This window comes from Pseudorca crassidens, chromosome 5 (genome assembly GCF_039906515.1).
Source record: "Pseudorca crassidens isolate mPseCra1 chromosome 5, mPseCra1.hap1, whole genome shotgun sequence".
NCBI lineage: Eukaryota > Metazoa > Chordata > Mammalia > Artiodactyla > Delphinidae > Pseudorca > Pseudorca crassidens.
In genome coordinates, this window is record NC_090300.1 from 79,502,781 (window position 1) to 79,517,751 (window position 14,971).

General features: G+C 47.6%; 1 protein-coding gene across 1 annotated transcript in view; it reads left to right on the forward strand.

The window, feature by feature from the left end:
• ITGB5 (integrin subunit beta 5) overlaps positions 1-14,971 on the forward strand; it is a 111,695-nt gene that overhangs the window by 79,138 nt on the left and 17,586 nt on the right. The window contains exon 10 of the mRNA XM_067738647.1: positions 1,674-2,103. Coding sequence (XP_067594748.1) covers positions 1,674-2,103 — 430 coding nt within the window. The remainder of the gene's footprint in view (positions 1-1,673; positions 2,104-14,971) is intronic.

Consider the following 14,971-nt stretch of genomic DNA (forward strand, 5'->3'; position numbering starts at 1 on the left):
AAGCGGGGTCTCCTGCTCAGCCTCACGTGCTCCGGCTCCCACCCTGCGGGGGGGTGTCCCTAGATGTCACAGAGGGGAGGCCTTTTAGAATTAGTAAAGATCCCAAAGTGACAAGGATCTGTAGAACGTTTATTTTTATTTCATTTTTTTGCGGTAAGCGGGCCTCTCACTGTTGTGGCCTCTCCCGTTGCGGAACACAGGCTCTGGACGCTCAGGCTCAGCGGCCATGGCTCACGGGCCTAGCCGCTCCGCGGCATGTGGGATCTTCCCGGACCGGGGCACGAACCCGTGTCCCCTGCATCGGCAGGCAGACTCTCAACCACTGCGCCACCAGGGAAGCCCTCTGTAGAACGTTTAGAAAAAGATATTTTGAGTGTTCTCCAGAAATACACATTATTACCTAAAGAGTACCCAGTAAAGCAGGTTATTGATGGCTTTTTAAAAACCAGTTCTATTCCAACCCAAATAATAGAGTTAACAATACCAGTAGCTAAAAGTAGTTCCTAACTTGTTCTGAGTTTCAGAATGTTCTGCGGAGCCTTTTGAAAAAGACGTCTGGGCCAGAGGCGTTGGGTCAGTTTCTGGAGTGAGACCAGGCCTCTGTCGGTTCGGGGGAGAAGGACTTCAGGATGGTGTTTGGTCAGGGCGTGCCAGCTACCTGTCTGCAGATTTCCACAGTGCCCTGCTTGGAGGGCCCTGCTGGATGACTCTCACCACATGGTGGCGGGGAGGGGAAGGTGGAATCACGCTGTACTCCCTGGGAGAATCACAGCGAGCAGCGTCCTTGCTTTCCTCACATCCCAGCCATGTGGGCTGCTAACAGGCATCTTTCCTCCATTGCCATCTGCCAGCGAGGTCCACCTTGCTGCCTGTTTCCATGGCAACCCATAAGCAGCTCGGGAGTTAGCAACACTCCTTTACATGCTTTGTTCAATAAGAAAAAGTCTGTCCATGTGTGTGGCAATGATGCTTCTTTACAACCTCTGGACCGTGGACTGATTGTGAAAGACACAGCTGTGAGGATCACGCAGAGAGAAACTGGGGCAGAGGGAGGCTCAGGTGTGTCTGTGTGGAGATAGATATGCTGGAAGGGACACAAGAGTCATCTCTCCCTTCTCCAGCAGGGGAGGAAACACCTCTGCAGAAGGGCAGGCAGTTGCCAGGGCATCTCGACCACAGCGCCCCATGAGTTCAGGGAGCCACGTCTAACCTGGCATAGAGGGAGGTGCCTGGTATATTGTTGAATATTTTGTTGACTTTCAAAATGGAGACGGGAAGAGCATAGGATAGAAGTGAAAAGGGGAGAAAGAGAACCTTGTAACCTTGAGTGAATCTTTCTACCTTCCTGTGGAAGCCCTTTTCCTCTGGGAGGTAAAAAAGATGATGAACGTTGAAGAATCAAGCATGATGCCTGTCAAATGTTGGCACGCCTGAATACGCCCTTCCTGGGTCAAGCAAAGGGGCTTGCTGTCTCCGGGGCCTCTTCCTCCTCGGGCCGTTGGAGTGGCCCTCCGTGAGTGTGGGGAGGGGCTGGATTTGGCCCCAGTTCTTCACTGAGGACCTTGGAGGAACTGTGCTCAGGCCAGTCCCCTGGCTGATCAGGAGGCTGGTGCAGACAGCGGGAGGCCCAGATGCACCACGGCCACCACATCCCCTCTCTTTCTCCTGCGCAGGCATCCTTTGAGGTGTCAGTGGAGGCCCGGAGCTGCCCGGGCAAACACACGCAGCCCACGTTCACCCTGCGGCCCGTGGGATTCCGGGACAGCCTGGAGGTGGGGGTCACCTACGACTGCAGGTGCAGCTGCAGCGCAGGACTGGAGCCGGACAGCGCCAGATGCAGTGGCAACGGGACTTACGTCTGCGGCCTGTGTGAGTGCAACCCCAGCTACCTGGGCACCAGGTGTGAGTGCCAGGAAGGGGAGAGCCAGAGCGGGTACCAGAACTTGTGCCGAGAAGCGGAGGGCAAGCCCCTGTGCAGCGGACGCGGGCAGTGCAGCTGCAACCAGTGCGCCTGCTTCGAGAGCGAGTTTGGGAAGATCTACGGGCCCTTCTGCGAGTGCGACAACTTCTCCTGTGCCAGGAACAAAGGAGTCCTCTGCTCAGGTAGGCACCCCGCAAGCACTTTTGCTCTGAGCCAGGCACAGGCCTGGGTGCCGTTTGGACATCCCCAAAGCATGCTTTATACTTCCTGCCACAGTCCTCCTGGGAGGAGATGAGGGCAAACCTTGGGGGTGGAACCAGTGTGTCGAATGCAAAAGCAGGAGGTGGCACTGCTACGTGATGTGGACTCTCAGAGTTGGAGGGGTCGGCCGTGGGTCATCCAGGACTTAACCACACAGCATTCCTGACACAGGTGATCAGCCTCTTCTTGATTGCCCCTGGGGACGGGGAGCTCCCTGGGGCCAGAGGAGGTTATTCCCTTGTTAGACATCCCATTCATCTCCTATGGCTGCTCTAAGAAATTACCACAGACTTAGTGGCTTAAAACAACACAAATGTATTCTATTCTAGTTCTGGATGTCAGAAGTCTGAAATGGATTGGCTAAAATCCAGGTGTCAGCAGGGCTACATTCCTTCTAGAAGCTCTAAGGGAGAATCTGTTCCCTGGCCCTTTCCAGCTTCTAGACGCCATTTGCATCCCTTGGCTTATAGCACCGTCCTCTGTTTTCGAAGCCAGCCGTGTAGCATCCTGAGCTATGTCTCTGACTCTGACCTCTGCTTTGCTCTGATGCTCCTGCCTCTTCCTTATGAGGAGCCCTGCGATTTGCGTTGGACCCACGGGATAATCCAACGAGTCTCCCCATCTTAGGATCCTTGACTTAATCACATCTGCAGGGTCCCTCTTACCATGTAAAGTAACGCTGGTACAAATTCCAGGGATTAGGCCGTGCACATCTTTGAGGGCCATCGTTCTGCCTCGCATAGACATGATTTGAAAGTTTCCTTTTATATCAAACAGAAGATTGTTTCTCAGTCACTTCTGCTCAGCGGTTCACATTTTAGGCTCCCACTTCCGCATGACAAACTGTCAAACGTCTGAGAACTTCTTTATGTTTCTCTGTTCTCTTTTCTTATCCAGGCTAGACACCAGGTCTCTTCCTTCTCTGAGGCTCTATCATTTTGTTAAGTGTGCCTCTCAGAATCAGGCGTGTTATTTGTCATCTGGGTAACGAGGGCTCAGCCCCGAGTTCAGCGAAACATTTGCTTCCTGTGACCTGAACGTTCCACTTCCATTAACACATCCTAACAACACCCACTTTTTCTTTTCTGTTAAACAATCACATTGTACCGTTGAACTTGGTTTTAACTTTACCAAAAGTTGAAGATTTTTAATAGTTTGAATGAACTATAGCCAAGCCAAGTTTCTGTTGTGTCACGTTGGGGCGCTTAAGTTTTTGAATCTAAGCATAGGACTTTACATGGGTTCCAGTCAAATTACAGTTTGGCAGCTCCCATTCTGGGAGTTGCGCTCTGACAAGATACTGTAAAATCATGTTTCTAAAGGGTCATTCTGTCCAACACCATGCCACCTGCAGTCGAGTAAGCAGAACAATTTTAGGCAGGATTGTAGTTTCTTCTACTGCTGTGTATTCTGTTTCCAGGATTCCTTCTTTGTGAACGGTCTTCCAGTGGTAAAGTGTCGATTTAAAAGGAACTTAAGAGTGTGACAGGGAAGATAAAGCACAAACATGGGAAGCAAATCAGAACATATAAATGATCTGTCACTGCGGGAGGGGTAACCATCCCTCCATGGGAGAAACAAGTGCAGAGGGTTGCACAGATGAGCGTAGGCCCGTGAGGCCTCCGGGGGCAGAATGCATCATAAGACAAGTATGAGCACACCCATGGGTGCAACGGAACCAGCATGCTCAAACTCGGAATTGCTCCAGAAAATGTAGGACGTATAATGTCATAGAAGAGTCAGCTAGCTGGCAAGAGTCAGGATTTGATGTGCTGATCAGGCCACAGGGTCCACTCTTTCTGATAGATTGGGTGGTTCCTCGGGATGGTTCTGTCTGGATTCACAGGAAAAGTGCTTAGGATCAGGCAGGTCCGAGCCTAAATCCACCACCACCACCACCACCACCACCACATGCTGCTTGTGTCACTTTGGGCACAGAGCTGTTGTGAGCAGTAAAAGAATGTGTCTAAGGCACATTGCCTTGCTGACCACTGGCTCCTTTAAGAGTCAGTGCCACACACCCCTGGGAGCCACAGCTGCTGTCCAGTGTGCAGGCGGGGCCGCCTTCCCCGTGAGTCGGGGCTTTGCTGAGGACTTCCGGCACGGCGGGATGGATGGACTGCCTATTCCCTTTAGCAGCCACCATAAATGCTCCAAGAAGCCTGGCTGTGTCTGTAATTGGCTTTCAGCCGTGATTTTTTTTTTTTTTTAACATATTAGCAAGTATTATCACGGAGCTCCCTCCTTACCCCTCAGGTACCAGAAATAATCCTCTGATGTGTCTTCGTCCAGAAGGCTGCTTGTGTGTGTGTTGCCTGGGAGCCAGGGCTGCTAGGTCGGGCGATCTGTGCAGATCTCATCCCCATGGTTTATCCTCCCGACTGCCTGGGTTGTCTTGGACTTTGGGTTTTCCTGTCTCTAAAAACACCCCAGCCCTCCCTTGTTTCTGCATCACTTTGAGAATTGAAAGAGAAGACGTGGATAAAGGACCCAGCACGGTGGTTGGCAGGAAACAGGGCCCAGCACATGGGGGCTGCCTCCCCTCCTTCCCTCAGATGTCATGTGCCTCCGAAAATAATACAGCACAGAGCCTGGAGGTGTGGGCCGGGTGGTACATGAGGTGCGAGAGGCCTTAGTAAGGAAAACCAGTCATTCTGGAAACTGGAGTATTCTGTAGCTGAGTGAATACCCACAGTCCTCCTGAGCTAGGCTTGCATTTCAGGCTCCTGCCAGATGCTGGGTGCTCGCTCCTCCCTTCGCTCCATCCAGCCCTGTCGTGTTGAGAGACTCTCTTGTGTCCCCAGGTGTGGAAACAGGAGGTTCAAGATGCCCTTGGCAGAAATAGAGACACAGATGTAGAGAACAAACATATGGACACCAAGGGGGGAAAGCGGCAGGGGTGGTGGTGGTGCTGTGATGAATTGGGAGATTGACATATATACATTAATGTGTATAAAATAGATAACTAATAAGAAATGCTATATAAAAAAATAAATAAAATTAAAAAGCCCTTGGGGCTCCCACATGTGCGGTGCTTTGAGTCACTAACTCCTCGGAATTGCTGAACTGAGATGTCTTTCGTTCCCCTGAAGTTGGAAAGCTTGAAAAATATAGGGGGAGTTGTTGGATGTGTGGTCAGTCTGAGCTGTCTGTCTCCTTCTTGGTGACCAGGATTAATCTGAACCATCTGGTGAACCAGACAAAGAACTTTTTTACCCTCACTGGTTCACATGCATCCCTTCCTAAAGTGTGTTCTCAGTCAAAGAGAGCAACTCCAACTAGCTGTAGGATTATTCTTAGGTCTAGAATGTTCTCAAAGAAAGAAATTGTTCACCATTCCATCATTCATACTTTAAGAGGTTTTCCTTCTAAGTTTTTTCTAAGTGTGTGTATGTGTACAATTTTGTAGCTTTTTTTCATATAATATTACATCCTAAGAAGTGCCTGAAGTTGAGTTACTTGAACACATCAATAATTAGAACACTTGGCTGCCTTTCCCCAGTTAGCCTCCTCCACCCCTTCACTGTGAAAGCAACAACTAGTTGAAGCTATCCAGGTCTTCCTGGAGACAGTAGTTTCTGGAATAAGGTCATGGTGGTGTGTGATCATCTAGGAAGGACGCCCAGCTCCGGGCAGGACCGATCCTCCTGACCCGTCGATGTAGCACCCAGCTCCTCGTTCCTTGTCTCAAACACTCCAGCTTGTTCAGGAGGCAGCAGCGGGTGGGTGAGGGATCCGCCCCCAGTTCCTTGTTTCCGTGGTCAGCTTTGGGCTCCCTCTCCGGAATTTGGCCCGCTGGTTTTGAGCTCTTGGATCGCTGTTACATTCAGGGTTTTTGTGGGGGAGAAGTCTTATTTCTCAACAACGACTCTGGTCTTGAAGATGCTGACTCGGAGACTCACAAGCAGCTGACTTCAGCGTTCTCTCAGTGTTTCTCAGCCCTTCCCCCTGCAGCTGGGCCCACGGTAGCTGCGTGGTTCTGGTCCATCTTCAGACGGGGGCTGAGGCAGAGCCAGGCCAGGACCAGTGGGGACATCCTGGAGAGAAACTCCTCCAATTCTCTCTGGTCTTTCCGTCTGTAAGAGGCTCCAGTCCTTACCTCCAACCAAGAGACAGGACAGAGGGGACGGGCTAGAGATTACAGGCTTGTGATATGTTATACATCGTAAAAGTTAGTAGTGAAGCAAATCTGACTAAGGTCTGGAAGCAGTTGAACAACTTGGTTATTACTTTTGTGACACACTGTCATGGGAATGTGTGTGCAGCCAGGGCTGCAGTTTCTCCGTCTGGTTTCTAGAGGCAACATAACTTAGAGAGTGGTTCTGTCCGTAGACTATTCCTGTGTGTACAAAGGGAGCTATGGGGCCATTGTGAGGGCTTCTGTTCTTTTGAGTCTCATAAAGTGTAGACCCTTCAGAATCCCTCTGCTGATAGAACATGTGAAGAAGGACATGGTCTGTTCAGTTGTTTTCAATGTAATTAAAGGTTACTGCTCAAACTTTGTTGTTCTTTGCTGGTTTCTGTACCCAAACAGTGCATTTCCTGGGATTTGCGTTACTCCGTTATGGTAAACTGTTGAAATCAGTCGCAACCCTGATGCTTCCAGCAGTCTCTGTACTTAAAATGCATGCACTGGCGTACATGGAATAATTTGCTAATAGTCTACTTCTTGGGTTTCATATATTGAGAAAATTTACATCAAATAGAATATAGAATTTTGAACAGAATGCTTTTGGTCTTGTGACTGTGAGATCCCAAAAGTATATGTAAGTAAGGTCTCATATATTTTACTTCATCTAATAGGTTTTTTGGCCAGTTTGTCCATATAAATTTATATGAATCCTTTAACATGTGGCAGGCAATTAGAGGTCAAGGGGCCACTGCAGAGTTTTCTCTCAGATGTAAAAAAAAAATGTGGAGAGTGACACTAGTGGCATCATTCCTAGTGGGCAGAGCCAGCATCCAAACACAGGTTGCTGGTCTGGGCTGATGTTTTCCAGAAAGTATCTCAAGGTTATGTTAAGCCTCTCCTGGTAAAAGTGCCTCTGACATTAAGCCCTAGCTTTGGACTTGCTGATTCTTGCCAGGTGAAACACCTCCATGGCAACAGTTATCCAGATATGTTTATAAAAATACCTCTCACCCTATTCATAATGTTTTCTTCAGAAATGTAATTTTCACACTCACAATAAGTATCCTGGTGGCCATCTCTGGGACTATGGTCACAGCTCTACCTTCTGTCACTGCATTGCAATTTGCATATTTCATAAATGACTTATAGGACCTTCTGGAATGTGGCTCCATGACAAAGGCCTCAAAAAGTACCTTTTGAATGAACCAAGATTTGACATATTTAATTTCCTAAGAAGAAGGGGGCCTCTTGGTGGCATTGCTACCACTGTGTGCCTCAGGTGGGATGGCCTAGAAAATTCTTCACATCTTTTCATGTATATTAGTCTCTAGTCAGTTTCTTGATGGTTTACCCGGATGCTATTTGCAAATACAAAGATGCATTATAGAGAAAGGTCTCCTCTCCCTCTAAAGCATATCCTCATAGCAGTGTGCTTTATCTGGTAATATAGAAATCCTAGTTATGCACATGACAGCAGAGACCAAGAGAGCCATCTTCCATTTTGGAGTACTCAGAATACGGTGGCTATGAGAACAGAATTTGATACAGTATTCTTCAGTAACTATGATTGTAAGGAATGGTACACCCGTAATTCGTAAAGATACTTCCACAAAAGACCACTTACCAGGACCTTCGAGGACCAGCGCGTGTTCAAATCTGGATCCTAAACCTGGCATTCCCCCTTTCCACCTCTGACCTTGGACTCTTCACTTACCCTCTCTGACAAATTCTCTTATCTGTCAAATACCCCAGAGGGTTGTTGTAAGCATCAAATAGGACAGTAACTGTAAAGCTCCTTGCACTCTGCCTCCCCACTCAGGGTGTGGAGTAAGTGTTTTGAGCTGTCCTCCTCCTCCCTCCCTTCCTGGAGGAAGATTTTCTTCCACAAAGATAAGCATCAGAGACATTCATGGCATCAGAAGAGGCTGGTTTCAGAAGTTCTCAATAGGCATCTATCTAGTGGTCAGGAATTCTCTAAGAATTCCATCTGCATCCAGATATTGCTCAAGTTCATTTGAAAGGCAACAAGGTACTGAAATTTAGGGCTTAGTCACATAACAAAACAATGCACCTTTCAGACTGGCTGCATGAACCAGGTGAGCTGGGCTGCTCCGCTCTGGAGTCATCCAGTCTCTTGCAGCCTGAGGTTGGAGAAAGCTCTTTGGAAAAACTGTAGTGTAGTAAGTGTCTGACCTTGGTGCAGCTGCAGATACTGGTCTGTCACTGAGGTCATTTTATTTTAGGTAGAGTGCTGCATTCATCTCATTCAAGAGCTCACTGAGCATTCCTCATGTGCCAGGTTTTGTACTGGGTACCAGGGGTACAGAGTTGGAGTTGCTCACAGTATTGAATTAATTTCTAAATGTTTGCTGTCCCTAGAATTTTCCACTCCTCAGAAACTTTCTTCGATTGAGGAATGAGCATATGAACCACTTACTTCCACCATCCAGACTTGTGTGAGATCTTGAAAGATAAGAAGCGTGTTGGCAAGCCATTTTGAGAACCTGCCTTGTTGCATGTGCTGAGCTCAGCTCTGGGAATGGAGTTTCCTTACTGCCCTTGCTCACTGCTCAGATCCTGATTCCAGAAACATCTTAAGCAACAATTTACCAGTGACTGTGAAAAATGGAGTAATCTGAGCATTGGCTTTCACCTCACCGCCCTTTTCTGTCTGTTTAGAAAGGGAAGTGTGCAGACAGGGGAGCTTGGGATGAGGACTCTGCTCATGCCTTTGAACTTCAGGCCTGATCCAAGGTCATGGAGTTTGGCTTGTGAAGGAAATAATGAAACTTTAAAAAAAAAAAAAAAAAGGAAAATCCTAGGAAAACCATGAGAAATGCCGAAAATGAGATGTTAGTCATGTATAGAATTGGGTGGCATTCACTTTTTGATACTGTAGAATAACACGTTAGAAAATTTTCCATTCTTAGTTAAATTGAAAATGATGGGAGACCTCTGGTGACTGAAATGGTTATTCGTACGGCTCCTCTGTTTCTATTTCTTGGGTGTTGAGCTGTCACTTAGAGTTTGGTCTTGATTTTGGAAACTGTGACATAACTGGTTATAGGACTCTGCTGCTCAGTGCTTTGGGTGGGGTGGGGTGGGATTGGATGGAGCCCTGTTTTCCTTTGGGGTAAGTGTTCCTGACTGTCAGAACGCTGACCTAAGGACTCCACCCAGATCCAAACGCTCGCTGGTGTCTGGAAGTTGCTCTGAGTGAGTTCAGTCTGCCAGAAGTTTTGCATCTTCTTGTTAATGAAAGGAACTGGGGTGACATGCATCACAGCCAATCTACTGACACTGCGTTGTGGTGAAGGAAAGCACAGTGTTTATTGCAGGTGCCGAGCAAGGAGAATGGGCGTCTCATGCTCAAAAGACCCTAACTCCCTAAGGGCTTTCAGGGAAGAGTTTCTAAAGGCAGTGTTAGGGGTGAGGGTTGCAGAGTGCCTAATCAGCTTATGGGCATTCTTCTCATTGGCTTGTGGTGAGGTAACAGGGTGATATTTTGGGAAATCTCAGTTATCAGTTTTCTGCCTCCAACTGGTCTGGGGTCTATGGTGTGGGGACTATGTGCTGGTGCTCAGCATGCAGTCAACTTCCTCTACCTGGGGAGGGGTTTAGTTTCTGCAAAACAACTCAAGGATATGGCTCAGGATGTCATCTATAGCCCTTGAGGAGGAGCTAAGGGTCCTTGACTTTGTTTTATGGCTAAACTATTATTTTGTCTTGCTTGACCGCTTTCCTTTGTTCCTGCATTTTTTCACTTCTCTGATTAAATTTGCTCTTTGGAACTTGGGAAGCCTTGGGAGGTTAAAGCTTTTCTACAAACAAAGAGTTGGAGGACGCAGGGCAGGGGGAAGGTCTGTCCCTGGAAGACCACACAGGGTCCTGCTCGGTTTCACTCTCTCCTGGACACCTTCCTGAGCCCTGCCTGTTGCCCTCAGCCCACAACCATCACCCCCAAAAGTCTTCATCAGATGGCCCACCGTCCTTAAGCTACAGGAATATACTTCTCAGGTTGGTATATTATTTGACATCACATCATTGGCCTTTAGGCAAACATTGTAATAATAATGATAATAATCATAATAAATAGAATCTATTTTAACACACTCTTTTAGTATATTGACATGTTTTTCCTTGGAAACACACTGAGGCTAATTTGTTAGTATTTTGTGCTCTTCACGAGCAAGCACAAAATAGTGGGATCATTTGCATCTTCTGCCTTTTCTACCACCACCAGTCACACACAGTGGGTCAACTGTCTGTTACCTGCACTGACTGTTTACATTGTGGGAAACTGAGGCCCAGAACCTGGACTTAAAGCACCTTGAGATTCTTGATGATAGATTCAGACGAGGAGAACCTTGTAGGTAAATAGTTACCTCGTCACTACCGAATTTTACACATTTGGATTAGCTCGAGACCCTTCCCAAACCTCTTTAATACCAGCTCAGCCCTTCCTGCCACCACTGAAGCATTTAGCCCGCATTTTCCAAGTCTTACCTCATAAGTGCTCTTTTATTCTGGTCAAAAATTTTAGGAAACTTTTAGTCTCTGTTTTGCTAAGTGAGTTTCTCTGGGTTACATAAGGATAGATCAGACATAGCAGACCAGGCCGAAGGACACACGCAGAGCAAGAGACCAGCCGAAGTACCCGTCCCTTCATGACTATTATTTGATGAAAGGCACAGAGTGTTCCTCTCAGTAGTCAGTGGGTGTCTGGCTGTTGGGATTGATTAGGCTGGACCCACTTTCCTTAAATGAGCCTTCGTTAGCCTCTTCTAATGTATAAAACACGCTTGGCTCTTGGCATGCATGATCTCATTTGGTGGTTGTTCCTCTACCAGGAGACTGAGGTGACTGTTACTGATCAGCCGTGTGTGGTGGAGGCTGTGGCTGAGAAGACTGGCATGTTGGCCGTGCTCCCCGCTGGTGGTTGGCCCGAAACCTTGGCCTAGGAAAAGCTCACCTACCCTAACCCTCAGGGGATGCTCTTCTCTGGGCGGCTGCTTCCTGCCATCTCCTGGCTTGGCTGGGCTCCTGGCAGCCAGGCTTCAGCGTGGCCCACTCGTGTGACATTCCAGACCAGCTGTGTCCATTGAGAGTGCTGCTGCAGGCTCTGAACAGTGGCCAACCGAGGGTGGAATATGGCAACTGGTAAACAACCCGAGAGTTTTCCAGGTTGAAAATAGTAACCCTCTCATCCTGTTGCAGTGACCAGGGGAAAGGGGAGTGAGTTCATGTCTCCCCAGATGCTGTTGGCCTTTCCCCAGAAGGGCCTGCCAGCATTCTTAGGGTCCTATGAGGACTATGGTTCATCACACTCCTTTGAAACTGGAGAGGTGAGTTCATTAAGGAACTCAGGATTTTCCGTCTTCCCTCCGTTGCCTTAATCTCCCTGTGATGGATAGAGTTGGGCCAGACACCAAGTCCTTCCCTGGGTGCCCTCGTGTGGAATGCAGTAGTGATTAGAGGGACGTGGCAGCTGGGCATTGAGAAACCAGGTGCTAAGACCAGAAAGGCAAAGATATCCTTTGACAGAGCTCTGTTGCCTTTGACAGTGGAGTCTTGGCTTTCTAGCCAGAGCTATCATCTCAAAGTATTCTTGAGGCTTGGGGAAGCTTAGCTTAAAGCAGCATCACCTCATGTGCTTAGTAGTGGTCATATTTTGCTGATCAGATACGGAATGCAACATGCAGTTCAGCAGATGAAGGCAAAGGGTAAGGGGCTTCTCAGGACATCACCTATCGGGAAGCACCTTCAGTTGAGCTTGTCAGGCCTGGTTCATTGACACTGAGCCAAGGACGGGGAGCAACGAGCCCTGAGACTGAGGGTGCATCATTGTTCACATCTCTGAAGAGCGTTTTGCTGGAGAAATCTGAACAATACGCAAGAACATGATCGGGTGCAAAGCCTGTGACTTCTGTTCAACCATGACCATGGTTGCCACAGGAAAGAGAATTCCTAGTCTTGATTTCTCGTGTCATCCTCAGGTCTCTGGGTTCCTTGGGCATTTGTTAAGAATTTGAAATATCTCAAGAATCACGTTTAAGTTTATAAGCATCAATAATACTTCATTCCTTTTCTAATTTCCAGCATCGGGTATCTTCCCCAGGACTTCAGGCTTGTCCTGATGTCATTCACAGCCTCCACCAGTCAACACGTTCTTAGCATCTACCGTGTGCCCGACACCACGCTAGGCGTTAGGCAAACAAAAATAAAACACCGTCTTTGATTTTGTATGGGTTTGCAAGCCAATGAGATGAGGCAAATGCATAAACAAATATATCCGTGTGATAAGTGATTGTATATCTATACTCTCCCTGTTAACCAAGTCTTCTGGTCAGGTTTAGAACATGCCAGGACTCTCCAGTCTTAAAAAAAAAAAAAAAAAAAAGAACAGAAAAAGAGAAACCCTTACCCTCCCCGCCGCCCCCCTGCAAGCTCCCCTTTCCTTCATATTCACAGCCATATTCCTCAAAACATTTGTCTACACCCACTGACTTCATGTATCACCTCCCAGGCAGCCTTCATCACAGTCCAATTTGGATTCAGGCCCATGTTTCCACCAAAACAGGTCTTCCAGGTCCTGAATAGCTGTGTCCTGCTGCATCTTAGGCTTGTTCGGCTCTCATCTTACTTGACTGTTGAGTGACAGCTGATGTTGTTGGCCACGCCCACCTGGAAGAGCTCTCTCCCCACTGTCAGTCAAAACCGTAGGCTCTTCTGTGGGATCCTTCTCCTCTGGCAGTCCATTCAATGCTGAGATTGTCCAAGGCACAGCTTAGACGTCTTCTCCCGCAGAGCCTCTCTCAGGAATCTCATTGTGCCCACACCTTCAGTTACCCTTGTGTTGCTCTCAGGCTCCCTTTAGCTCCACTTGGATGTCTTGAATGAACCTCGGTCTCAGGATGTCTCAGACTGATTTCATGATCTTCCTCTCAGCTGTCGTCCTCTCCTGATTTTCCTTGTCTCCACCTTTCATCCAGCTGTACGAGCCAGAAACCCAGGAATTATCCTTTTTCCTACCTTCTCCTCAACTCCTACGTTCCATCTGCCAGCCTTGGGGATGGATCTGTTGCACATTTTTAAACTATAATACACCCTAGGTCACCTTGAACATTTATCCTACGTGTTGTTTTAATTTTTATCACTGAGTCATGCCTGGATTATACTGGAGAGGCAGTACGCATAGTGGTTAGGAGTATGGGCTCCAAACAAATGTAGTTCAAATCCCAGCTCTGACACCTGCCTGCTGTGTGACTTTGGATAAATTACTTGGCTGCTCTGTGCCTCATTTTCCATATTTGCAAAAACGAGGGTAATAATCGTATCACCATGTAGGGCGATTGGGACTACTAATGAGAAAATCCAAGTAAAGTGCTTAGAACAATGCCTGTCCTATTGTAAGTCTTGTCCACTCACCTCATATTTCTTTGAAATTCGTCTTCTCCCCATCTGTGCTACCACCATCCAAGTTCATCTGCTCCCCATGCTGCAGCCAAAGTAATTGTTTCAAAACAAAACTATGCTAAAGTTCAGCATGTTTGAGAGGCTTGGAGTGGTTTGAAATGACCAGAACCTGGGGTGCCCGGGGGCGCAGGGGCAAGTGAAGAGATGTGAGAGGTAGGCCTCGTAACAGGTTTGTATGTTGGGCACAAAGTTTACATGTGGAAGCTGTGCTTTTGGCGGTGAGGAGCTGTTGAAGGATTTTAAGCAAAAGAGTGTCATCACATCGTTTACATTTTAGGAAAATGATGGAGGAGGCCATGTGGACACTAACTTGGGGAAGGGGCAGACCATAGCAGGAGTACTCAACCAGGAGAACGCTGCAGCGTCCAGCTGAGGCTCTCAGTTTCCCTCTAGTGATGGGAGTTTATTGTCAGGACGTTTGGGACTCCAGGATAAATTCAAACTCCTCAATCTAGCCCTAAGGTCTTCTTTCCTCCACAGTCATCCTCCCTCCCTTTTTCCCTTCCTTCCTTCCCTCCCTTCCTTCTGTCTTTTTATATACGTACACACTTACAAACACACACGCATACAAACAGGCCCATATCTACCCCCCGGGTACCCATTCTCGTCAAACTCTCCTTTTCAAATACTTCCCTTCCAAGCTGTGCACTCTATGTATTCATCCTCACAATTGAATGCATCCTGTTTTTTGCACCCAAAATGCCTTCTCTCCTCTACTATTCCATAACCTGTAGCTTAAGCCGGAGTCTGTACCAGGCTCTCCAGATTTCTCCTGCTCTGACCGAGAACAGCAAATGTCAGCGGTGGAGGAATGGTAGAGCTCACGTAGTTACCGCCCTTACTTTACAGATAGGAAAATGGAGGCCAAGAGTGATTTAATGATCAGTGATTAAAAGAGCTAGCCTTGGGGATGGATCTGTTGCATATTTTTAAACTATAAAACACCCTGGGTCACCTTGAACATTTATCCTACGTGTTGTGTTAATTTTTATCACTTAGTCATGCCTAGATTATACTGGAGAGGCAGTACACATAGTGGTTAGGAATATGGGCTCCAGAGACAAACAAATGTGGTTCAAATCTCAGCCCTGACACCTGCCTGCTGTGTGACTTTGGATAAATTACTTGGCTGCTCTGTGCCTCATTTTCCATATTTGCAAAAACGAGGGTAATAATCGTAC